This window comes from Aotus nancymaae, unplaced genomic scaffold (assembly GCF_030222135.1).
Source record: "Aotus nancymaae isolate 86718 unplaced genomic scaffold, 86718_ANA_hifiasm-v0.15.2.pri h1tg000014l, whole genome shotgun sequence".
In the NCBI taxonomy this organism is placed as follows: Eukaryota; Metazoa; Chordata; class Mammalia; order Primates; family Aotidae; genus Aotus; species Aotus nancymaae.
In genome coordinates, this window is record NW_026988425.1 from 118241625 (window position 1) to 118265938 (window position 24314).

Here is a 24314-nt window from a genome sequence, read left to right on the forward strand (position 1 = left end):
AGCTTAGAGGCTTCCTGCACCACTCTGGAACCCAACGGCTGGAGTTTAAATCCCAGGTCAACCACTTCCTACTTTTTGGCCTTGGGCAAGTTTATCAACCTCTTGTTTCACTTTCCTCCTCTGTGGGGTGTGAGAATAATAATAACATCACCTCAAATGGGTAGCTATGGGCATTAAATGACCTAGCCCATGTAAAGCTTCCAGTTAGTGCTCAATGAACATTCCCTGCTCTTTTCTGGTCCTCCGATCCTCCTGTTTCTGTCATCTTCCGGCCCTTCACTGTGTGCCTCTCAGAGGGTATTCCAGGTGATGATTCGCTCATTCCAAGTCCTGGCAGACTCTCATAGATGCCTCTTCCTGTGCCCCTCTATGCTTCTGCAATTGAATTTGCAATCTGTACTCACACGAGCTACACTGCTTTGGGTCAAGGATGTGTCCATGGAAAACAAGAGAGGCAAGCCACTCACCCGAAGTAGCTGCCATGGAAACACCAATGCAGTGAGGTTCTAGTGTCCTGCCCAGTGGTCCAAATGCCCCAATTGGCCACCTGGCCCCTAGCTGCTTGCCTGGAGGGCCTGGGAGCAGGGGTGATAGGCAAAGTATTTGCCAACACAGAGGGACCCTGACCAGTCAGAGTGGACCTTGGCCACAGTGCTGGAACACAGGGCACATGGAGGGTTCAGAGCTGTGGCTTTTGACCACCTGGCAAGGAAGCACTTGAACAATTGGCATTGCTGCACAGGTGTGCTCTGGGTCTGTATCTGCTCTGCCATTGGGAAGAGCCAGGGTGAAGCAGTAGCCTGTGGGGAGTCTGGGCTATAGGAGGGTGAGTTCTGTCTTCCTGACAGTCCTGAGTGCAGACTCACCTTATGACAAGATGGTTGAGGGTTGGTAGAATTAAGTGGCCTTCATGGCTTTTGCGCTGAGATGATGATGATAATGTTGGCTTCAGCATCAAACTGGCCACTTGTGAGCTTTGGCATTTTAAAGTGTCTTTAACTCCTGAGAACCTTGGTTGTTTGATCTGTGAAATGGGTACAACACCCCAACCGGGGCAACTATAGAAAGCAAGTCACACAGGGTCCAGACACATGGCCTCACAGAGAAAGTGGGAGCCGTTCCTTCTTCTCCTGGGGAAGCCTCGGTGCTCTTCCTACTAGGTGGGACCCCTTCCCACTCTGGGGGTCAGCCAGGTGTAAGCCTTCTTTCGAAGCATTGACACTTGTTCTTTTAATCATGCAGCAGGTATTTATTCAGTGCCTACTCTGTGCCAGGCACAGTGCTAGTGGTCAGAGATGCTTCAAGGCCCTGTCCTCACAGAGCATGGAAAGGGAGGCAGAGAATATGGTAGACAGGCCTTTGCTCCCACTGCAAGCATGCAGCAATCCAGAGGTCTGGATGCCACTAATAAAACAGCAGTGGCAACAAAACCCACCAGAAAAAACAGAGCCCAGCTTGGAATCAAGGAAAGAAACTCTCAGAAGCCAGAAATAAAAGAAAGACCTCAGATCAGGGGCTTGAGAGGGGCTGCCGTGGAAGTGGTCACAGAAGTTCAGGAACTGGTCTGGGTCAGTGGTTCCCAGCTGGGGCTACATCTCTGCATGACATAGGGAGCTTCAGGAGATGCCTGGACCCTACCCCAGACCAAGGAATCAGATTCCCTGAAGGCCAGGCCTAGGTTTCAGGAGGTTTTAAAGCTCCTCCAGTGGTTCCAATGTGCAGCTGAGCTGGTGAAGCTCTTTGCGGTGGGGCTAGGGGGTGGGATTCTAAAGCCTGCACAAGCCAGGAATGAGCTTCCTGTGTAAGGCAAGGGTCATGAAATTCTCTGAGCGGGTCAAATGGGGACTGGAAAAATTCCACCCACTAGCTCAGCTAATGAGTAAAAATGCTGGACATTGATCTGAAGCTGCAGGGGTAAAGTGTCACCATTGGGAAATTCAAAGCTGGTCTGTGCCTGATCAGAGTGCCAGGGTTATGGTCCCATAGCTAGCCTGTTGCCAGCACCTCGGGCAGAGTTATCAACAATTAATTTGGAGGATGGCCACTTCCATCTTCCAGGGCATAGGTGACCCCTGTGGAAAACAAATCCCCCGGAAGATCCTAGAAGGACAGGCAGACCATAAATTAGTGAGCAGATGTGTCACTGTTTCTCAGTTCTGACCGTGAGCCAGGAAGATGTCCATGATAGCTTCCAGAGATGTTGACTAAATTTGTGTGGAGTGTGGCCTGAGCACTGGGATGGTTCCTTGGGGTTGAGAACTACAAAATAAATGAGATAATTTAGAAAGTTTATGAAGACCACCTAGCAGGCTAATGTGTCATATAATAGAAAGTAATTAGCTGAGGGAGACCAGGAGCAGGCTCCCCAGGAGGTGACATTCAATTTGAAGGATGAAAGATGAGGCAGAGGCGGCAGGCAAGGAGCTGGGAAGCAGATCTCCAGGCAGAGGCACAGCAAGTGCAAAGGGCCTGACACTGGAATAAAAAAGGGCCAGAGGGAGGAGGGCTTAAGGTCATGTAAGCCATGGTCAGATGCTTGGAATTTTCTTGCAAGGGTGAAGGAAAGCCACTGAGGGTTTAAGCAGGGCAACAGTGTGATCTGATGTCAGACAAGCAGAATCCTGAAAACTCACAGCTGTGTACATTTCATTTCCTTTGTAACACTGAGCATCCCCAATCCCTCTACCCGATTTCGCTCTCTACCTTATCCTGTATTTGCATTTTTGCAATAATTCCATCAAGGAGGTTGGTAGGTGTCTTCTCCATCTTTACAGATGGAAAAATACCAGAGCCAAGCAGTCTCATTCGTGCCCTCTAGTTCTTGAGTGGCAGGCTCTCAGATCATCTGGCACTCCTTCCAGACCTCCTGCCCAGAGGTGGGGCACTTGTGAACACAAGAGGCAGCCAAGCAACCTGCCCCACTGTTGTTATCACAGCGAGTTATATTCTCACCCACCTTGGCCCCGGGAATGAGAATGCGAACAGCTTGCCCCAGAATGGTCTTCCCTGCAACACCCAACTTCGCTTAAGCATTCATGATTCTGAGGGGCCAGTCATCCCTTTGTTGACTTTGTCCAGCAGCTCCACCGTTACAGCCTCAGTTTAGAAAATACAGACACTTGGAGACAAATTGAAAGGGTGTTTTCCTGCAGCATCTCTGCTTGGCTCACCTCAGTATGCTCCACGGAGGGCTGCACTCCTCCTGTGACTGACCGGACCCATCACACTAGGGTCCATGTGGGTTGCATGGCAGTTCTCCCTCTTCTTGGCCTTTGGGTCCTCATTTTCTATTAATTCCTTAAGGAGTAACTGCTTATAGCTGGTGCTGGGTCAGTTTTGGGGAACGCTCTTAAACATTGAAAAATGTCATGGCTGGAGAGCTCGAGGTCTTGACACAATTCTTGGAAGCCCATGGTAGCCCCATTTCCCATCCCCCAGGTTCTAGGGGAAGGTGGCTGGGGAAGCAGTGAGGAAGACTGAGAAAGGCCACAAGGGACCTTTAGTGCTCTTTGTTGTGTGGTTCTATTGGGCTTTGGCTGCAAACAACTATGATGATTCTAGAGAAACCATGATCTGGGGCTGGATGGCTCAGTGGACTGTGATGGATATTGTCCTATCACCTGGATTGCTAAGGATAGAAATTACACTATCCCGATCCTAAAGCCCCAAGCAACTAAGATATTGCTTCTAGATGGAACCACGGAAACATCCCATTGCTGTGGATACCTGCCACCAGAACAAAAGCCTGTTTGTTTTCTGCTTCCACAAGGGGTGGCATAGAGTGCCTCCCGCTCCCCACTCCTCTCCTTTCCTGCTATCTCACAGCATTGTTCCGGGCCAGGGCTCAGGGACCCAAGAAGAAGGGATGCCACTTGGCTCCCTGGGCTCACTCTGCTCCTGGTGAATGCCAAGGGAAGAGCCCTGAAGACAGGAAGCAAAGAACGGAGATAAAGATGTGAAGAGATGACATCCGTAGTGTTGGTGAGAGACAGAGGCTGGGGCAGGCTGTCAGTGTCATGGGGGATGCCATTAGGGATGTTCGCGAGGCAGTTTGTGTGTCTGGAGTCCCATCTGACTGGCATCCATAAACATCCCTCTTGCATTCATTCTGGAAGGGGAGCCTTAATTAGGCATGAAGAGATTGATCACGCAGCAGCCTCTTGGAGTTGTCGGCCTCCCTGCCATCTGGAAGGATGGTTTCCTACCCTGCAGCAACAGCAGTGGGAATGATTGTTGGGGTCCTACAGCCCCGGCCTGATAAAACCCAAGTGGCTTTTGTCCTTCCCAGAAAGGAGCGAGATTTTGCTTGCGTCGATGGGGTTCCTGCTGAGGGTTGCCAGGTCTCTGTGTCTAGGCCTCTGCATAGGGCCAGTTTTCAGTTTACAGCGACCCAACCACAAAAGTGAACAGAAAAAGCCCTGAACTGAGGTTGAGAAGACCTGGGCGGAAATTCTACCAGGGAACTATGAGGCTTCATGCAGGTTTCTGGCCTCGGTTTTAGGACCTATACAATGGTCCTGCTTTGGCCCAACCCACATGATTTTTCGGAGGTTCCTGTGACATAGACACAAAATAACTTCATTAACTATCAAACCCTCCACAAGCATTAAGGATTTAATCCAACAAACATTTATTGAGGAACTGCTGTGTGCTATGTACCACGCCTAGTGCTGTGATGGATACAGGTGAATAAAACACAGTCCCTGCCCTTGGCGAGCTTACAGTCTAAGAACAGTCATAGGACAAGTGCACAAATAACTATAATACAAGGCAGAATATGGTAAGTGCCATGAGAAAGGTACAAATAAAGTGCTACGGTGGTTCAGCAGAGGGAGAGATCCCAGTGGTTGGTAGATCAGGGAGGGCTTCATGAAAGACGTGGTTTCTGCATGAGCTTTGGAGGGAAGAAAAGGGAGCATTCCAGGGGATGGGAACAGCAAGACCAAAGGCACAGAGACAGGAAAACACAGGCACCCTTTCCAGGAGAAACAGCTCTCCTATGCTGGCCAGGGGAGGGTGTAAAGGAAGAACGGGGCCTTACCTGGTGGTCTGTAATGTCAAAATAGAGAATTGTACATTTGTTCACGGGCTGGGGAACTTTAAAATGTTTGTGTGCAACGGGAGATAAAAATCACCGTGCATGTTTAGGATGGACTGGACAATGTGTCAGCGTGCACAGAGGTAATCTGGGAGGTGAGACTGTTGCTGAAATAGTCAAATGACAAGTAAAGAGGTGAGGTTAGTGCTAGCGGGAAGACTTAGCAAGGCAGGACGTGGGAGAAGAGTCGAAGATGACGTCAGTGTCTCAGACTGGGTGGCTCATGGGATCACGGGTCTTTCAGTAGAAAAAGGAGGGATCGTGGGAAGGACACAGATGATCCACTTGGCTTTCTGACATGTTGAGTTGATGGTGCTGCTATGAGGGCAGATGGGGTGAGTGTCCCCCCAGCAGGTGCAATCCCAGCCTGGAGCTCAGGAGAGGGTTGGGCTGCAGAGATGGGTTGGGGTGGTGGCAGCTTAGAAAGGTGCGGCCTGGTCTAAAGGCAGGTGTGGGGCTGCTGATGGAGACTGCAGGCGGACCCAGGAGAGGACACCAGTGTAAGACATGTCCATGTGGTGGGGCAAGGAGAAGAGAGGGGAATACTGGTCAGATCTAGCTTGATTTCTTTGTCGATCAAAGTAGGGGTGTCAATAAATAAATCATAAATAAATAAATACATACATATATAAATACATACATGGCCGAGAGGGATTGGAAAAGGAGGAGAAGAAACACAAGAACATGGCATTCTGGGTGCTGTGGGGCCAGGGGTAGTCCAGGAGGAGTCGATGCAGAGCCAAGTGGTGTGGAGAGCTGGGAGGTGAGATGTGCGTCCTGGAGGCGCTGGGACGTTGCTGCCAGGAGCTGGGGGAAGCCGAGGGGCCTCGAGGGAGGGCAGTCGTGGGTGCTGGAGGCCCTTCCTGGGGCTGGTGGAGAAGGAAGTGAGGGAAAAGGCTGCAGAAGCCAGCATGGTGGAGTGAGCGTGTGCTGATGGGCAGAGGCAACAGAGGTGGAGGAGAGTGAGGGCGTACAGGAAACATAACTGGTGTGGACGATGTTTCCTCAGAAAGGGGAGGAAGAAGACGAGAGATTTTAAGGGCAGATCTCATTTCAGAAGGCTCTGTCTCTTCCATGAAATAGGAGAATGATGGTGGGCGTGTTGAGACTTGGGGAGAATGTAGGTTGGAAGTGCTCGGGTGGGTGATGGCAGGCAGACTGGGCATCCGACAGGTGGCAGGAGGTGACAGAGGGGTGCCTGTCAGCAATGAGAGCCGGCGGAGGCTAGAGGCCCATTCTCCCAGGGTGCCTGTGACCCTGCAGTTACAGCAGCGGATCTGGGGGACGGGTACAGGCTGTGCGACTCCCTGGGGCCACCCAAGGTCAGCTGGCCTATGCCAGGAACTGCAGTGGAGGCTCAAATTGAACTCTGAATGGGCAGGAAAGGCCAACTGGCCTCTGATTGTGCATGCCCAGATGGAGGAGGACAATGGGCCAGCGAAAGCCAAGGCTCCTGGAGCTCCGCCATCACATGGCCAGGGCATTCTGGCAGTGCAGGACTCATGCTGAGCGGGGGAACAGTGCACCTGTTGATTATCCTGGGGTCTCCAACCTTTCTCCAGAGAGAACCCGAAGGCAGCGTGGAAGGTCTCCTTGCACTCCAGCTCACATCAGCTTCAATTTAAGGAGCCAGGACTACGATAGGCAGAAAGGAAACCATGTTCTGGACTCCCAAAGAGTTCTGGCCCTTTGACTCTCCTGCAAAGGGATGGTGGGGTGCTGGCTCGGTGGACAGAGCTCAGGGCCAACTCCGGAACCTGACAGATGAGTTCCGGGCAGCACTTGCCATGAAACGTTCTGGAATCCAAGGCCTTGGTTAATCCCTCAAGGCCCCGCTGGGAATTCTACCCACTCCCCAGGTCACTTCAAGCTTTAGAAATTAAATGTCTTCTAGGGTCTTTGAGATACTCAAGATGAAAGGCTTTGGAGATGTATAAAATATGATACTAATTATTTCCACCGCCTGTGAAGAGTCCAAAACCACTCAGCTCCCACAGAAGCTATTAGGGCTGTTCCTTTGTAAAATATTCATTTTATAACATAAATCCCCAATCACAGACTTCAAGCAACAACAAAGGAAAATGCAGAGATGTATCATCATCCTCACGGCTTTGGGCTGGAGTGTTCGAGTGTGGGGTTAATGGTTCTGCTGCCTCCACTCCCTTTGGGTCAACCATTAATTTAGAGTCAGGGTCCTGCCATTGATTAATTATGTCGGTCTCATATGCTTAGGAGCAGGTCTTGATTGCTTTACTTAACTCCCTTCACCTTCAAGATAGTTTTTTACTTACCCTTCAAATATATTTTAAAACACTGTTATTTATCAGGCAAAGGAATACGTCTAACGAATCAAGCCAGCTAATGTTTCTCTGTGTGACCTGTGATTCCAGCCCCTAAGTTGCAGGCATCCAGCCCAGATTTTTCTGGGAGGTTATGCCCACTATTTGGAATCACATTTGGCTTTGGGCATTCTTTTTTAAAATCGTACTATTAATCTCAATAGGGGGAAAAAAGGATTTTGAAAAATTCTAAAATCATTGCTTCTGGGGAGAGGGGGGTGCATGGAGGTGGGGTGGACGTTGAAACCTCTCCCTGCAGAGTTGAAAACCTCAATGCTGGAGCTTGATGTGGGCTAGTGTGACCATCAGGGTAGGAAAGTGACAAGAAAGTGACATTGACACAGCAGTCTGGCTGCAGAGGTCCCGCAGAGTGGAGAATGCAGAAGGTAAACAGAGTGGCTGCAGGGACTTGGAGCTAGATGCTTCACATTCTTTCAGGTCTCACACTCTGAGGCTCTATGAGGCACCCCAAAAGGCAATCCTATGTATGTTAATAAGGATGACGTTTATCTTGACAGCACCCTTTCAAGCTCTCATGGTGGCTTTCCTGTTGGCAGAGGGGACAGTACAGTCCCTCATGTGACATTCTTACAGGGTGAGATGGAAACTAACTCAGAAGGTGAAATCCCAGGGTCTCTTCCTCCTCGGTGGACTCATATTGCTTTAAAAAACACCCAACACGACTAGATTGTAGACACTCCCCTGCCTTATTCTAGGGTCAATTGGGCCCTAGACCTTGCAGGAGGTCTAGATTTTTTCAAAAACATGATTCAGAACATTCCACCTCTTCAGTGTCATCTGCTTGCGTCACCCGAAGTTCTTGGTGGTTCTTGCTAAGCCAGAATGTGAACCGTCCGTTGTGGCTCCTCTAGCCTTCTCTCTGTAGCTGTGGAGGTCTGTCTGAGACGTGTGAGTTGATCGTGGTGGGCAGTCAAACTCTAAGTTCGTGGAACGAGGCCCTCTGTGCCGATGGGGCCTCTGCTGCTTGGTTTCCTTGTGCTCCTTTGCCCGGTCGAACTGTCCAACCTCCCTCTCCTCCATGAATAGCACCCACTTTAGACTGGGTCAAGTGTCCCCTCTGGGCCTTGGCTCTCCCCGAATCCATGTATCCCAGAGGCTTGGGGCAGCTGACAACAGGTGGCTCTCCATTCATCCATGAGCCCAAAGGTCCCTCGAAACCAGGAGGCAGTTTGTCATCCAAAGTCATGGGATTGGCTTCTTTTCATGTCAAGTCCTTCCACCCCCAAAGATGGATTGAGTCTCAATCTGGTTCAGGTGGGTTCTCCACACCTTCTTCCTGTGGCCTATCTGCCTAATGCTAGATGAACACCACACAGTTATAAATACTCAGGTCAATATATATATGCAGGTATAGATATATATATTCTGGTCACTGTTTTACACTTTAACAAAGAAAACCACTAGCCTGCTTGTTCTATTGTTTGTGCCACCCCGACTCCCATCTGCCCGTGGTGTAGCTGGCAGGAAATGTGAGCCACTGAGTCCCACGGGGCACCAACCTTACGTGGCCCCATCACACTGGCCGACAGTCAGTTTCAAAGCGCCCTGCTCATGTAGGCTCTTGAGGGCCTTAAACTCCAAGGGCATGGTGTGGGGGCTGGCCTGGGAGGTGTAGCCGTACTTGAGGCTATCATAATAGTGGTACTTGACTGGGTTCTGGTTCTGATCCAGCGGAAAGGGCCAGAAGCCGTAGAGGTAGATTTGGTTGCAGAAACGCGTGGCCAGGGTGTACATCAGGAGGCCGGTGGTGGGTCTTTTGATGTGGACTTTGTTGGTCAGCCAGTATCTGGAAAAAAGAAAAAAAAAAAAAAAAAAAGAAACATGGGTTTGTGAGTCCTCCTTTCCAGGAAAAGGAAAATCCTGTCCTGCCCAGCAGCCTGCCTTCTGCCACTCCAGGAACCACAGGGACCGCTCAGGCCACACATTTCTGGTTCCCTCCATAGAGCACTGACAAGCACCTTGAAGCAACTGAAATGCTCCTTAGCCTGGGTGCGGTCACAGACATGAGTTATGAAATTCTCAACACAAGCCTGTGGTGGGGACGGATGCAGAAATGGAGCTCCGAGATGAAAATGGTTTGCCCAAGGCTACCTGCGTAGACAGGGGCAGCACCTTGACTTGAACTCGGGCCCATGGACAGCTCGAGCAGGAGCTGGCAACCTTTTTCTGTAAAGAGCTAGATGATTTTTGGCAATATTTTTGGCTTTTGGGCCATAACAATCCCAATACTACTTGATCATTGTGTAGCTGTAGCATGAAAAGGCCACACACAGCACACATGGGTGTCTCCAGGCTTGGCCCTCAAGCAGCAGTTTGCTGACCTTTGAGAAGACACTGGCTTTTGCATGGTACCCACTGTCTTTCCGCGAGTCCCATGGGGCGTCCCCTTGCGGACTAGCATTCCTGAGTCCGTCCTAGCCTCCTGAGCATCTTGACATTTCCTTGCTGTCCCTGCCACAGGACCCCTCTCTGATACTCATCTCTGACCGCGAGTGACTATCCTGGGAGCACTGGATAGTGGTTTTCCATGCAGGGCTGGGTTCTGCCCACTCTCTTTCTTCTAAAGACTCCTCACTACATCTTGGTGTACCCACCTCTGAAACAGAATCCCCGCGTCCTGCCTCAAGTCCTCTGACAAAGGGTTATGAGAGGAAACACGGAGAAGGAAGAGCGCAGGGTGCAGGGTAAGAATTCTTAGCCGAGAATGCAGTGAGGAGGAGACTCTGTCCATTCCACGGACTAGGAAGCAGGCTCAGAGGTGGTAAGTAACTCAAGACCTGAGTTTTAGTGAAAGTTCGGTCACCAACTATCTGTGTGTCTTTGAGCAAGTCGCTTATCTCTGCTGAACCTAATGTTTGACATTTATGCAATGATGAGGCACAGTCCAGATGGTCTCCAAGATACCTTCCAGGTCCCAACATTCCAAGAAAATCTAGAAGTTTCTTCCTAAGTGGGAAAACATCCATTCTATTTGTTACCATCTTACTCTCCGTGACAGTTATTCTCCTCTGGGACTCAGAACACATGCTGATGTGTGGTCTAATGTCTTAACTTCTAGTAACAGTTTCCACTTACCCTAGCGTGCATCCCTTGAAAAGCAATGCTTGTGCCTTGGCAGAAAGACATTTTCCTTACCACAGATTTCTTACCGTTGTGTCTCTAGACTGGACACAGTTTACATCTTTCTGTCCAAGCAAACTCCATGGTTTGCCCTCCCTAACTAAAGCAAAGGCCAGCATGGTTTCTGTTGACATCTCTGCAGAGATGCACGTGACTGTATAATCAAACTCATCCATTAAATGCAGCCCAGAAGTAAAGATAGGTCAGAAAAAACATTTGCATATCGCTGAAAGAGGAAACTGTTTAATATTATTCAGTGCTTTTAGCTGAAAGGTTGGGGTAGGAGAGACAGGTTTTCTAGAAGCCCAACTACTTCTTTCCTTTTGCAAAATTTTCCTTTTGCAGCTCAAAAAAGGAAACCCAAAAAACGTCCTAGAGTGGGAGGTGTTAGCCTGTGAATCAGACGATGTTATAGATGGCCAATAACCTATGTAAGTTCAGTGAGTCACGTAATTGTATAACGTTTGATGAAATAAAATGCATTTCGAGAATCTTCGTTCCCACATCCCCCATCCTGACTATGGGGCTGGGTTACTTGAATCTCCCCTTTGACATTGCTGATGGAGGCTGTGGTCCTAGGTGGCCAAATCAGAGTGAACGCGATTCTCCCGGGTGTAGCAGGAGCCGCCTGGGTGGCCCCGAGACAACCGCGGCTGCTTCGTAAGCCTGTCCTTCGAAGACCCCTTTCCTCGCGGTTTCTCTGATTTCATCCTGTCTAGGCCAAGAAACTTCCTGGCAGCTGAATTTTCCAACTGGAAACCCGAGGGAGGGACAAAGGCAGACACAGAACAGGGCAGCGTCTCTGGTAACTGCAAACACAGCACATTTGAAAAATAGCAGGAGCAAGTGTTTGTGGATGCTGAGATCTTCGTCATTTCTTCCCTGTGCTACCTCTGAGAAGTCTCTGGTGGCAGCCCATCACAGTGATCCGTCCTCCACCTACTAGCCCCCCAGGCATTTCTCCGAAATCTCTCCCTGCTCCACATACAACCCAAGTTCCATAGTTCAGAAACTCTGCAAGACCTGGCCCCTGCCACCCACCAGTTTCAGCTCCCACCAACACTTGCACCCCTCCCCAGAAGGTCTGGCCCGCAGCTAACATGGCACTGTGCTATTTCCTATTGCCTCTTCCTACCAAGGCTCAGATTAAGACACCTTTGAGCTTTTGCCCATCTCTGAGCTGTGCTAAGTACGTCCCTCTAGGCACACGTGGAGACCATACGCCAGGGGATGCGGTGTGCACGCCTGCCTTACATGCTGAGCTGTGGGGTCCTGGAGGGTTATCTGTCCTGCTGTCTCTGTGCTAAGGCTCATGATGGCTGAAGAAGTGAATGGTTATTTTGGAATGGGAAAGGATGCTTCCCAGAAAAGGTGTGTATGTTTTGGGCTTTTTCCTCTTATATTTGTGATTTCAGGGGAACGCAGCCAATTTTCTATGGGGTAGGGGGAGGACTGGGTTGGGGTGGTACCAGTCTCCAAGAAGTTCTGGGAATGTGAGAGGCAGACTATGGGTGGCGCGTCCCACTGGCCAGGTAGAGCACTGGTGCCACTCTCAAGAGCTCCTAAGATGCTAAAAGTACTGATGGTAGCTACTTGGGTGTTTTTAAGTGGCCTTATTGTGATCAGGGTTATTAGATAACTGGCCCATGTCTCCACTTTGCTCTGAGCTCTGGGTTCAATGTCTCGTTTGAAAGGCTCATTTCATGCCCCTTTCTCTCTCTCCTAACCTTCCTAACCACGGTTCACAGCTCCTCCCTTTCCCTGTATCAGATCTGACCCTCTCTCAGCATCCTACCCTCACCTAGCACTTTACAGGGTGTCCTCAACTCAGGCCCACACCTCAGACCCAGGCTCCACTCAGGGCACGAGGACTGAGCAGCATGCCCAGATGGCAAGGAGTAGAACCAGGTCCTTCCTTCAGGCCTTCTGACCCCAAGTCCCTGCTCTTTCCCCTTTATGATGCAGCTCCAACAGACAGGTGGGTGACTAGGAATGTGGTTGATCTAATGTGACTGTCCTGGGACTACCCCGCATGGCCATCTGCTTAGTCATCAGCTAGTATGTAGGAGGCAGAAGAGGCGGTGCTGGCTTGGGGATGCTTGATGCTGAGCTTAGGGTTCATTGGATAAGGAGCCCTTGCTGAGACCACCTTAGCACCATCTATGCTCAACGGAGCTGAGCTTGGGAGGCTCTGAGGGGCAAAGGCAGGGGGACTGTAAAGAGGAGAAGAATCTCAGAAGAGCAGCAGCTGATGCGGGGATCCTCCCACACATCCCTGCAAAGTGCTCATGCACCTTGGCTTAATTATGTCCCATAACAGGGAGCTCGCCCCTCCAAAGCGAGTCCATTGCATTTTCAGCTCTAATGCAGAAGTTCTCAACCTAGCGGCACACGGGAATCACTTGGAGCTTTCAGAGCTGCCTGGATCTCACTACTATGTGTAGCCTAGACACTGGGATTCCCATAGCCTCCCCCAGTAATTCAAATGTGCAGCTACGACTAAGAACTCCTGTTATGACTGGTAGGTGGTTCTGCCTAAAGAACCCAAGAATGAGATATATTTAGAGAAAAGGAGGGAAAAAGAGGGAGTGTTAGGAAAAGTCACAGAGTTTTAAAGGTGATCGAGGCTGGGGAGCTCATCTAGCTCAGCAGCCTGACAGGGGATGTGACTGAGTGAGCTGTGATTTGGGCCATGTATAAGAAAAACCAACACCCAGCCTCAGTGTTGGGAAGGCAATAGGGAATGGTGAGGACTGGGGCATTGTGATGGGTAGCCTATCTTTCTGGTGTTCAGTATGGTGGTCCCAGATCTTCAGAGGTTCTTTTTTTTTTTTTTTTTTGAGTATTAGAAATTGGGATTTTTATGCAAATTCTCCAAATTTTTAAATGTTGGCAACTAATTAAAATTTCATTTTGAGAGGCTGAGGTAGGCAGATCACCTGAGGTCAGGAGTTGGCCTGGCTTACATGGTGAAGCCCTGTCTGTACTAAAAATACAAAAATTAGCTGGGTGTAGTGGTGCACACCTGTAATCCCAGCTACTCAGGAGGCTGAGGCAGGAGAATCGCTCCGCGAGGCGGAGGCTGCAGTGAGATGAGATTGAGCCATTGCACTCCAGCCTGGGTGACAAGAACGAGACTCTGTCTCAAAAACAAAACAAAGCAACACCATGTGAAGCCTTATTGGGTGATCCAACAGGCCATGTCTGTGTGGTTAATGCATGGGCCTCCTAGACTGAACTTGTCCCCTTCTGTCATTTTAGAGAGGAAAACGCGGGAGTCCAGTGTGACTTGGTTGAGAGGAGACAGACTTCTCAAACAACTGGTTAGACAGAGTTTGGATACAACACAGGCATCTGAGGCTTCTGGTTCTTGGGCATTTTCACCCCATGGTGACTCCCGAGGCTGGGAGTGAGCTGGCTGCAGCTGTGGGCTGACGTTACCCAGGGATGGTCAGGCCACGACAGTGCCCCCACCTGAAACATCCCCCTGACGTTTACTTCCCAAGTGAATTCAAGCCCTAAAATGGGTCAGATAAACAATGGTTTGTTTATTTTCTGACGGTGAGGTCTTAGTAGGGGAAGGCCTTCAGAAATGAATTTCTTTTCAGGCCCTCAGCGCTATGCCTAGAAATGGGAAGAGAGGAATCCAATCAATGATGAAACGTCCAAGTAGCCCATGGGTACTTCTGAGGTTACTCAGGCACGTGCTGCGGCTCCACGTGTGCTCGGTGCTCCCTAGGTGCCTTTCCCTACTGATCCCTGTGGTGAACTCTTTCCCACCTCCAGAAACTAAGCACGTGCATCATAGCTTCCTGGAAATACTGCCTTTGTTCTACTGTCATCTCCCCAGTCAGACTGAGTGAACCTCCTCCAGCTGATTACCATCAGCTTTGTTTCTACTTCTCTCACTGTGCTTAGCAACCCAGGCTGAAGATTCATCACTGTGCTATTTCATGGCACCTCCTCCTATCAAGCTCAGATCATCACTCCTTTGCACTTTTGCCCTGTCTCCAGGCAGCTGTGGTCACCTGTGCACCAGTGTCTTCCCCTGTCAGCATTCTTATGCATTGTGCACACCTGCCTTTCCTGCTGAGCTGTGGGATCTTGGGAGGGTCTTTGGTCCTGCTGCCTCTGTGCTAAGGGCCTCAATAATCATGACTGCAGATGAAGCGAATGGTCATTTTAGAGCTGAGAGGTATGCTTTCCGGAAGAGGAACATGAAACTGTACTGTGTTCTACCCAAGAGCAGGGACCACACCTTAACTCCCTTGTAGTAGGATTCAAAGGTGTCTTGCTCAGTGTGTGCCGGGTCCAAAGCATTGTTGCACAGACAGCAGCACTCAACAAATACTCTTTTACCTCTCCTGGTATCTCTGGTAATTGGGCTGGGGTCAAGTGACTAGATCTGGCCCCACAGGCTGCAGCAAGAAAAAATGTGTCCTTTCTTGATTGGTGTTCTTCAAGAGCAGGCTCTCCCAGTTTCTCTTCCCCTGCCTTGGAGAACTTCAAAGCCTCCCGGTAAGAAGATGTCAGCCTACAGTGGAAGAATCCTAGATCCCTGAATCACTGATTGCCAACTCACATCACAGTTTGCTAGAGTGAGAAATAAACTTCTGTTGTGCTAACGTGCTGGAGTCTCAGGATGTGTTACTGTAGCATAGCCTAGGATTGATTATTCCAACTTTTGTTGCACTCAGCAAACATCTGACTCAAATGGAATTGAAAAATGGGAAGATGCAGGTAAGAAAGGAGGAAGCCAACGGTGCGTGCAGCTTTGTAACTGTGGCCAGCTGGGACAGGAATAGAAACGCCCAACCTCTCAGATCTGGGGCCCGGCTTTTCACCCAGAATTGCTAACTGGAAAAGGTGTTAACAGCAAATGAGGCTCCGGAATGAATCCAGAGCTCAGTGGCACAGAGGGACCCACTTCCTATTCTGCCTCCGCGGGTAAACAAGAACTCCTGAGTAATGTTTGATGGGGAAGCAGGATCGCCACTTAACGAGCAGCTTGTAATAGAAGCTGACTAAGTTATACAGGAACAAATCACTCTCGATTTCCTTTCTCTTTCCTCTGTTGCTCTGGCCAATTTAGAGACTGTGTGCGTGGCCGACTTGTAGACTATTTCTTTCCTTAGGATAACAGCTGGGTGTTAAAACACAAACTAATTAATTTTGCCTTCCCAAATGAGGTTAGCCGGGTGCATCCGGGACATTGTATTGACACTGCACCTTTAATATCCCAGTCTTGAGATTTTAATTAGAAGGCAAAGTAATCTCAAAGAAGGCAGTAATTGTTTTTCAAATTGGCTACCCCAATTGCCATAACAATTAAGCACCGTATTTTATGGGCATGGACAGCAATCAACGAGGATTGCCAAAATCATCTCCAAAGCACATTTTTCTTTTTCCCTGGTTCCTGGGCTGGGTACATGGAAAGAATAGTGGCTGTCACTGTTGGAAAAGGGGACCAAGAGGACTTTCTCCAAGAAGCTAAAAGCACCATGGGATAAAGCTGATGATGTCCCTAAGGAGCAGGAATGCCTCATAGGTGGTCTTCAAAGGAGACTCAGTGATGCTTTGTGCAAGATCAGCAGCAAAGCCCGGGACAGAACTTTTGGGGTGCTGATCTCCTGTCCTCTGCTTCAGCAGCCTCAGCCCTGATCCAGGGGCCCATTGCTGTCTTTTCCTTGGGAACGCTGTCGAGGGCTCTGCTGTGCTGCAGGATATCTCAGAATGAGACTGCCATCTTTGCAGTATTGGAGAACTGAAGCTTTGGTCTCAGAATTTGGGGCTATTGAGAAAGGCTGGTCAAGCCATGGGGATGCTGAGTCTAATTCCAGATCCCCAGGCTTCTGTGCTTGCCTAAGCCAACACTCTTGCTCAAGTAAGCCAGGCTAGCCTCAAATGTGGACATGCCACTGAAAACTCTCCAGTGATTCCTGAAGTCCACAGGATAAACCCTGATGGCCTCCATCGGACTTGTGAAGCCCTTGGGATCTGAGCCTGCACATCTCTCCTGGTGTGCAGTGTGCACAGCCACATTGCCACGAGCAACATCCGAGTTTCTTCCACGACACGTCCTATGTGGTCTTGGTTAGCAGTCCCTTCTTACGGTCTCAGCTTCGAGGCCACTTTCTGTAGGAAGCCTCCTGAATCTCCCTGGTTGGTTTTGTGTCCTGTATGTTGTCCTTCCCTATCATAGCACCTATCATGCTACACCATAATGACTTGTTTCCTTGTCTTTTCCTTCTCTACAATTTTAAATTCTGTAGGCAAGTGGATTGACTTCCTGCTTCTGTGTAACTCTAGATTCCAGCATGGCACGTGCATAAAGGGGGCACTTTACAAATCTTTAATAAGGCAGTGGATGAAAATGAGCAAGCAGAGACTAGAGACTCATTCTGGGGACATTATCAGGAGAGATAAATGAGCCCAGCTTCACTGCAAGCCCTGCCAGGCAGCTGCCAGGACTGTATGCGGGAAAGGCAGGCTCACACCATCCTAGACAGCAAGTTACCAAACGAAAGGAGAAAAGTATAGCACTGGGGTTTTTTCCTGCTGCATTGTGAGCCCCGCCAGGAGGGGTGAGACTGCTGCTCATGCCCAGGTACCACCTCTGTCCCCAGTGACCCAGCAGGCGGTGTAGCAAGACCATTTCTTGGGGGCTTAAGCCTTCTGGCTGGATTCAGGAGTTTCAATTGATGCCACTCGAAACAAAATTACTTTCAATCTCATTCTTAATCAAAGGGATCCAATTTCAAACAACAATCGGATACCATTTTTCACTGGATTGGCAAATATAGCTAATGTTGATAATACACCCATTTGTGAGGTTAAGAGAAAGCAGGTATTTTCGATAATTGCAGGTGAGGGTGTGAATCTATATCTACCTCTAGGGAGGGTAATTGGCAGTAACTGTAAAAATTAACAATGCAAATTGGCAAAGACTTCCAAAAAGCAAACCCATAGATGTGCATACGTTTGCAGATATCATCACAAGGGTGATCAATATAGCATTGATTATACTGGCAAAAAAGTGGAAACCCCCTCAGTGCTCACCAATGGCTTCTGCTTACATAAATTACGGTTCAGACACACAGCAGACTGCCAGGCAGCTGTGAAGGAGAACGAGGTGGTGTGTGTCGATATGGAGTAATTTCCAGAATTTAACAAGGTGCAGTACTTAAAAACATGTTCCGTATGTGTAAAAAGGGGTGTTTCTGGAAGGATCCACACACAGAAAGTCAATTTAACAGGTGGCTTCTGTGGAGGAGGACCGGGGGTGTGGAGTGGAGCTTGCTTTTTACTTTAAATCTTTTAATCCAACTTGGGTTTCTTTTCACTATATGCATTGCTATTAAAAAAGAATTGGAGAGAGCGAGAGAATCCATTACACATAAATGCCAGGAGCCACCTATGCCTTCATACCACAGGCCTCCCTCCTTTTCTCTTCCATGGAGCACACTTCCAAAAAGGTGACTCTAGTTCACCTCATTCTCTGTCAACCAGAGGAGATTGGGACCAGCACAGGGAAGGGACTGGCCTTAGGGACACACACTCTGCATCGCCAGGGTCCTGTCTGGGAGGAGGAGCCACCAGCAGCCTGTGCTGGTCTCTCCCTGTCTTTTGCACCTTGCTTACTCTTCTCTCACCTTGGGCCCTCAAGTCTCTGCAGTGGGGCTTGCTTTGCTGACCTGGCCCCTCTGGCCCTGGCCAGAGGCAAGCTGAATCAGTGCCATCCTAAAGTCTTAATTAGGCTCCTGGTGCCTAATTAAGCGCCAATTCACAGGCCTTGTCTGCATGGAGCCAGTGAGCTGCTTTCCTGCCCGAGGGGCCACCCTCTCTGTGGGTCCAGCCTCCCTCGATGTTGTAATTAAATTAGAGCCATTCACCACCAGCTGCCTGAGGCCATACTCAATTGCCTTGGTGTCCTTCCACTCCGTTGCTCACCTTCCTAGCCAACAGCCAGTGAGGGCTCCATGCCACCCCACTGGCTGGCAGAGCCAGGGGCCCCTGGGCGAGCTGCTCAGCTGGAGGCCGCTGAAGCCCTCCTTTTTGGCCCCAGGGCTGGGCCCTGCCAGCTGCCGGTAAGAGCAGAAGAGCAGGCGCTCTGTTGGGTTTTGGAAGCATGTTCCCCTCTCCCTGCTCACTGCCTCAGATGGGTGGAAATTTTGTTAAGTTTATTTGGGGGGCAGAGACTGAGATGTGTTGAATGAGAGAATCTGAGTGGGAAGGAGGCCATCTAACCCAGCTGTTATGGGTTGAATTTCCCCTTTTACCCAAACTCATATGTTGATGTTTTAAGCCCCAGTATCTTGGAATGTGACTGTATTTGGAGGGAGGGTATTCACAGAGGTAATCAAGTTAAAATTAGGTCACTGGGGTGGGGCTTCATCCAATATGACTGATGTCCTTGCAGAGGGCGGGGATTTGGAAACAGGCAACAGGTAGAAGGCATGGGAATGAGAAGATGGTCTACAAGCCAAGGTGAGAGGCCTGAAGCAGATCCGGCCCTTAGCCAGATCTTGAGTGGGACGAACCACACTGACCCCTGAGTTGTGAACTCCAGCCTCTAGAACTGCGAGATAATGCATTCTGTTGGTTCAGCCACCCAGTCTGTGAGACGTTGTTATGGCAGCCCCGATGAGTGAACTAATCTGCCAACTCTATATGATGGGGATTTCCTCTCCACCATCCCAGTAATGGGGGGTTCGCTGCTGCCTGAACATCTCCAAAGATGCTGAATTCACCACCTCCTAAGAGGCAGCCAAGCCCACTTCAGATTATCTTATTTGCTGGAATGTTCTTCTCAGTGTCTAGAAGGAATCTGGCTTCCTTCCCCAACCCTAGTTCTATACTTGGAGCCTCCCAGACCAAATCTATGAGGCTCTGAAGGGCAGGGACCTAGTTTTACTGACTTTTTAAATTCCCTGGCACAGGCCTGGAGCCCATTGGTGCCTGATGAGTATTTGCCGAGTGAAGGGAGCTCTGTTGTTCCTTGGAGCCTTCTCTCTCAAAACCTCTCAGCTTCCAAATTTCTCTGCCACTGTGGCCCCTCTCTGGCCTGGTACCTAGAGAAAAATGTGATTCTCTAAGTGGGATCTGAACAGGCAGAGAAAAGCAAGGCCATCACCCACCTCCCTGACTCTCAGAGATGCTATCCATTCATTGCTGTGACCCAAGACCACGCTATCCTTTTGAGCAACCACACACCACCAATGGTTGGTGCTGTTCATCTCTCTGTACTTGTACACATGTTTTGAACCTAAGTACAGAATCTTGCATGTGTCCATGTCAACTTTCTTCCTCTTTGGTTGATTTGGTTTTAATTCTGAGACCCCAAATACGGAGAATCCCCCAAAAGTCACATCACCAGTGAATGTGCTAAGCAGAGCACTGATGCTGTCATTTAAGTTATTGGTAAAAATAGTTGCTGGTTCAGAGAGGTCTCCCTGCGGTCAACATTAATCTAATTAATTAGTATCCTTTGGGGGTCAATGGTCAGTAGATAGTGGTTAAACTCTCTGTCAAGGATACAAGGAGGTCACAGTGGAGAGAGCAGAGACCACTGATGCCTACACATGTGGATTTGAATCCCAGCTTCCTTCCTCTCCTCATCTGCGTGACATTGCGCAATGTACCTTGCATTTCTGAGCCTTAGTTTCCTGATGAGCAGAAAGGAGATGAAAACAATATCTTATCAGGTTGTTCCGAGAAGTTAACTTTTGTCCCCTTCCATTCCCTAAACTGTCCATCAGGTCCAAGTTGCCCATGAAATGCTTTGTCAAGGTAGCCGACTTATGTCCAGATGTGAAATGACGATACTGACCCCAGGTCTACCTGTCTGCTGCCCGCCTCACAAAGGAACATCAGAAAAGTGTATCTTCCAGTTTTACTTCTCCGTCTTTAAGCATTCATCAGCCATGGGATTGATAATCTGTTTGAAACTCTGGCTTGATGTTGACATTAAGCTCACCGGTGTCCATCATTTCCTCATGTTTAGAAAGCTCGGACAGAGAGTGCCTGTCCCTGATTCCCTTCTCTAATTCTGCATGATTGGGAGAAGATCATGGCCAGCTGTTCACAGGTCTGACTGCAAGTTTGCCCTTGGGAAGTTCATTGGTTTTGATTTTGTGGATAACAGTGGTTCTCTAACTTATGCCATGCATCCAAATTACTTGGAGCACCATTGAAACAGATTGTCGGGCCCCACTCCTAGACTTTCTGATTCAACAGGTCTGGGGCGGGGCCTGAGACTTTACATCTCTAACAAGTTCGCGGTGATCCTGATGTTGCTGGTCTGGGGACCGTGAATGTTAAGAACCATTGATTTAGAGCAGTAAAGTGGGACTGTCAGTAGAGAACCCAAAGTCCCTGTTCCCCTGTCCAAGTAAAAGACTCATCTTTGCTGAAAAAACAGATACAGGAGTTGAGGAGTTCATTACACTTGTCCTTTGTAGCCCCTATGCCATCTGCTCCTAACCCTTTGGTTCTTATTTGAAACATAAAGAGACTTTTCTGTTTTTCTTAATATTTTCCTAAACTCAAACCACCCTGGATCTGGCCTTCCTGACATGATTCTCTAGGGTGCCATCACTATTTCCTAGTTATGCGTAATAGAGGCAAATGGATGGTAACCAGGAGCAGGGAGGAGCCCTGGATCTGTCCCTTACCAGCTGTGGGACCTCATGCAAGTTACTCCTTGAGGCTCAGTTTTCCTATCTTTAAAATGGGGCTAATGGCAGTAGTCCTATCACGACAGGAGATAATGCTTAGCATGGCCTGTGGCATATAAGCATTCGCTACGGTAACATATGCCCCTCAGCTGTTTTCCTATGTGTCCTGTAACAAGCCATCGAGAGCGGCACGCAGAAGGCGTGACTGCATTTCTGAGCCTTTCTGAGTTGTCACCCAAGGATGTATGCTTTTCTTCTGAAAAATGCCTTGGTCATGAAGGGTCAGTCAAGCAAACTGGGGAGAGCGAAACCAAAGGCACGTTCAAGGGCAAGTGGCAGGGAGAGCTTCAACTGGGGTTTCAGCACCACCGTGCCATGCCCAGGTGCTGGCTGCTGTTGGATGGGATGCTGAGGAGCTCTGACCTTTCAGCTTGTTCTCCCTGATAAGGCACTGCCCCAGGCTCTGAACAACGGCAGTGTGCACGTGCAGCCTTGACACACTGCTACCTGCTGTGGTCTTCTAACGCCCCTTCTCCAGTGTGGCAGATCCTGGCCCACTGAGCTCATTGCCATCCGTTTCCCCAGCCCAGTATTAAATGAGTGCAAATTTCTGCTGCACCTGGTGCACCGCATTAGAATGAGAGAGTTCGGTTCAGTTCCGGGCTGTGCCACTTACTGCCTGGGTGGCCTTATACAAATGACCTAACTTGTCCGAGCATTAAGTTCTTCTTTTGTAAAATGAAGGTACTAGCGTGCCCTAAAAGTGATCTCATTGGAAATTCCCAGCAGGAAAGCAGAAGGGCTCCTATTTCTCCATATCCTCAACATTTGTTATTTTCTCTCTCTCTCTGTGTGTGTGTGTGTGTGTGTGTGTGTGTGTGTTTTTACTCGTAGCCATGTTAGAGGGTATGAAGGGGTATCTCATTGATATGCTTTGGATCTGTGTCCCACCAAATCTCATGTTGAATTTTGTAACCTCTAATGTTGGAGGTGGGACTTGGTGGGAGGTGATTAGATCACCAGGGACAGTTTCTCGTGAATGGGTTAGCACCATCCGATGGATGCTGTCCTCGGGACAGCGAGTGAGTTCTCATAAGATCCGGTTGTTTAAAAGTGTACAGCACCTCTCCCCGTCTTGCTCCTGCCCCTGCCATGTGAGACGCCTCACTCTCCCTTGACCTTCTGTCAGAATTGGAAGCTTCCTAAGGTCTCCCCAGAAGCTGAAGCTATTATGATTCCTGGAGAGCCTGTAGAACTGTGAGCCACTTAAACCTCTTTTCTTTATAAGTTACCCAGTCTCAGGTATTTCTTCAAAGCAGCGTGAGAACAGACTAATACACTCGTGTATTCACTTTGTATTTCCCTCACGATCAGTGGAGCATCTTGTCATGTACTTATTGGCCATTTGAGTATTTTCTTTGGAGAAACATGTATCCGAACGCAGTCTTTTGCCCATTTTTGAATTGAGTTATTTGGTTTTTTTGTTGTTGAGTTGTAGGAATTCTTCACATATCCTGGATGTTAATCCCTTATCAGGTATAGTATTTGTATCTTTCTTGTATTTATAATATCTTTTTTCTAATTATATGAATTGTCTTGATAGATTGTCCTTTGATGCACAAATGTTTTACCTTTCTATGTAGTGCAATTTATCTAGTTTTTTCTTTCACTGCCCGCACTTTTTGGGTCATTCTTAAAAGACAATTGCCAAACACAAGGTGATGAAAAATTTCTCCTAAATTTTCTTCTTAGATTGAATTTCTTCTAAGTGAAATGTACAGTTAAGAATGGTTAAAATGCAGGCAACCTACAGAACGAGGAAAATATTCACAAATGATGCATCGGACAAGGGTCTAGTATCCAGAATCCACAGGAAACTTGAACAACTCAACAAGCAAAAAACAACCCCATTAAGAAATTCTCAAAAGCAGACAAGTAAGTGGCCAAGAAGTACATGAAAAAATGCTGATCATCATGAGTCATCAGAGAAATGCAAATCAAAACCACAGTGACATACCATCTCATACCAGTCAGAATGGCTATTATTAAAAAGTCAAAAGCAGAAGTTGGTGTATTGTTGGTGGGATTGTAAATTGGTTCAGCCACTGTGAAAAGCAGTTTGGAGATTTTGCAAAGAACGTAAAACTACCATTACACCCAGCAATCCCATTAGTGGATAAGTATCCAAAAGAAAACAAATCATTCTACCAAAAAGACACATGTGCTGGCATGTTCACAGCAGCACTATTCACAATAGCAAAGACATGGAATCAACTTAGGTGTCCAGCAATGGTGGACAGGATAAAGGAAATGTGGTACATATACACCATGGAATACACCATGGGCTCAGCTAGAGGCTGCTATCCTAAGTGAATTAACACAGGAATAGAAAACCAAATGCCACATATTCTCACTTATCAGTGGGAGCTAAATGTTGGGTATTCATGGACATCAAGATGGCAGCAATAGATATTGGGGAAGAAGGGAATGGGGAAAGGGTTGAAAAACTGTTGGGTACTAAGTTCAGTACCTGGGTGACGGGATCATTTGTACCACAAAGGTCATCATCATGCGCTATACCCAGGTAACAAACTTACAGAGGTACCCCCTGAATCTAAAATAATAGTTGAAAAAGAAAAGAAAATCATTAAAATGGTAAATTTTATGTAATGTACATTTTATCACAATAAAATTTATTCCCACCTCCCACATACTCCATAAACAGGTGGTTTATTGGGCAACACATCTGAAAATAAGGAAATAAGATTATTTTGCAAACTGCAGTCCATTATTGGGACTTCAAGGTGAAGAACTCATGAGTGACTGGTTTGACTTAGTCCACTGCTCTGACTACTACAGAGTCCTTTCTTAAATTCAGCCTAATTGCATTTCCTCCTTGTGGCTCCAGCCCCTGGAACTCTTGAGTACACAGGACAAGTCTAATCCCTTTCCCACATTGTAGCTCTCCAAGGGGCAGCTGACACAAACACAGTAGCCATGATTGATTGACTACATGTGTCCTCTGCAGGGCTCTGGGGACGGTAGGTGATACAACCAAGC

General features: G+C 48.4%; 2 protein-coding genes across 2 annotated transcripts in view; both read right to left on the minus strand.

Moving 5' to 3' along the window:
- Positions 1-341: 341 nt before the first annotated feature.
- LOC105707602 (uncharacterized protein C15orf32) lies at positions 342-1238 on the minus strand. Its single transcript, XM_064375818.1, is given in 5 exon segments — positions 342-476; positions 567-654; positions 867-990; positions 993-1172; positions 1175-1238. Coding segments are annotated over 5 exon segments (591 nt in total).
- Positions 1239-4606: 3368 nt separating this feature from the next.
- Positions 4607-24314, minus strand: part of ST8SIA2 (ST8 alpha-N-acetyl-neuraminide alpha-2,8-sialyltransferase 2) — an 87199-nt gene continuing 67491 nt past the window's right edge. The window contains exon 6 of the mRNA XM_012438737.2: positions 4607-9244. Coding sequence (XP_012294160.1) covers positions 8959-9244 — 286 coding nt within the window. The 3' untranslated portion in view covers positions 4607-8958. The remainder of the gene's footprint in view (positions 9245-24314) is intronic.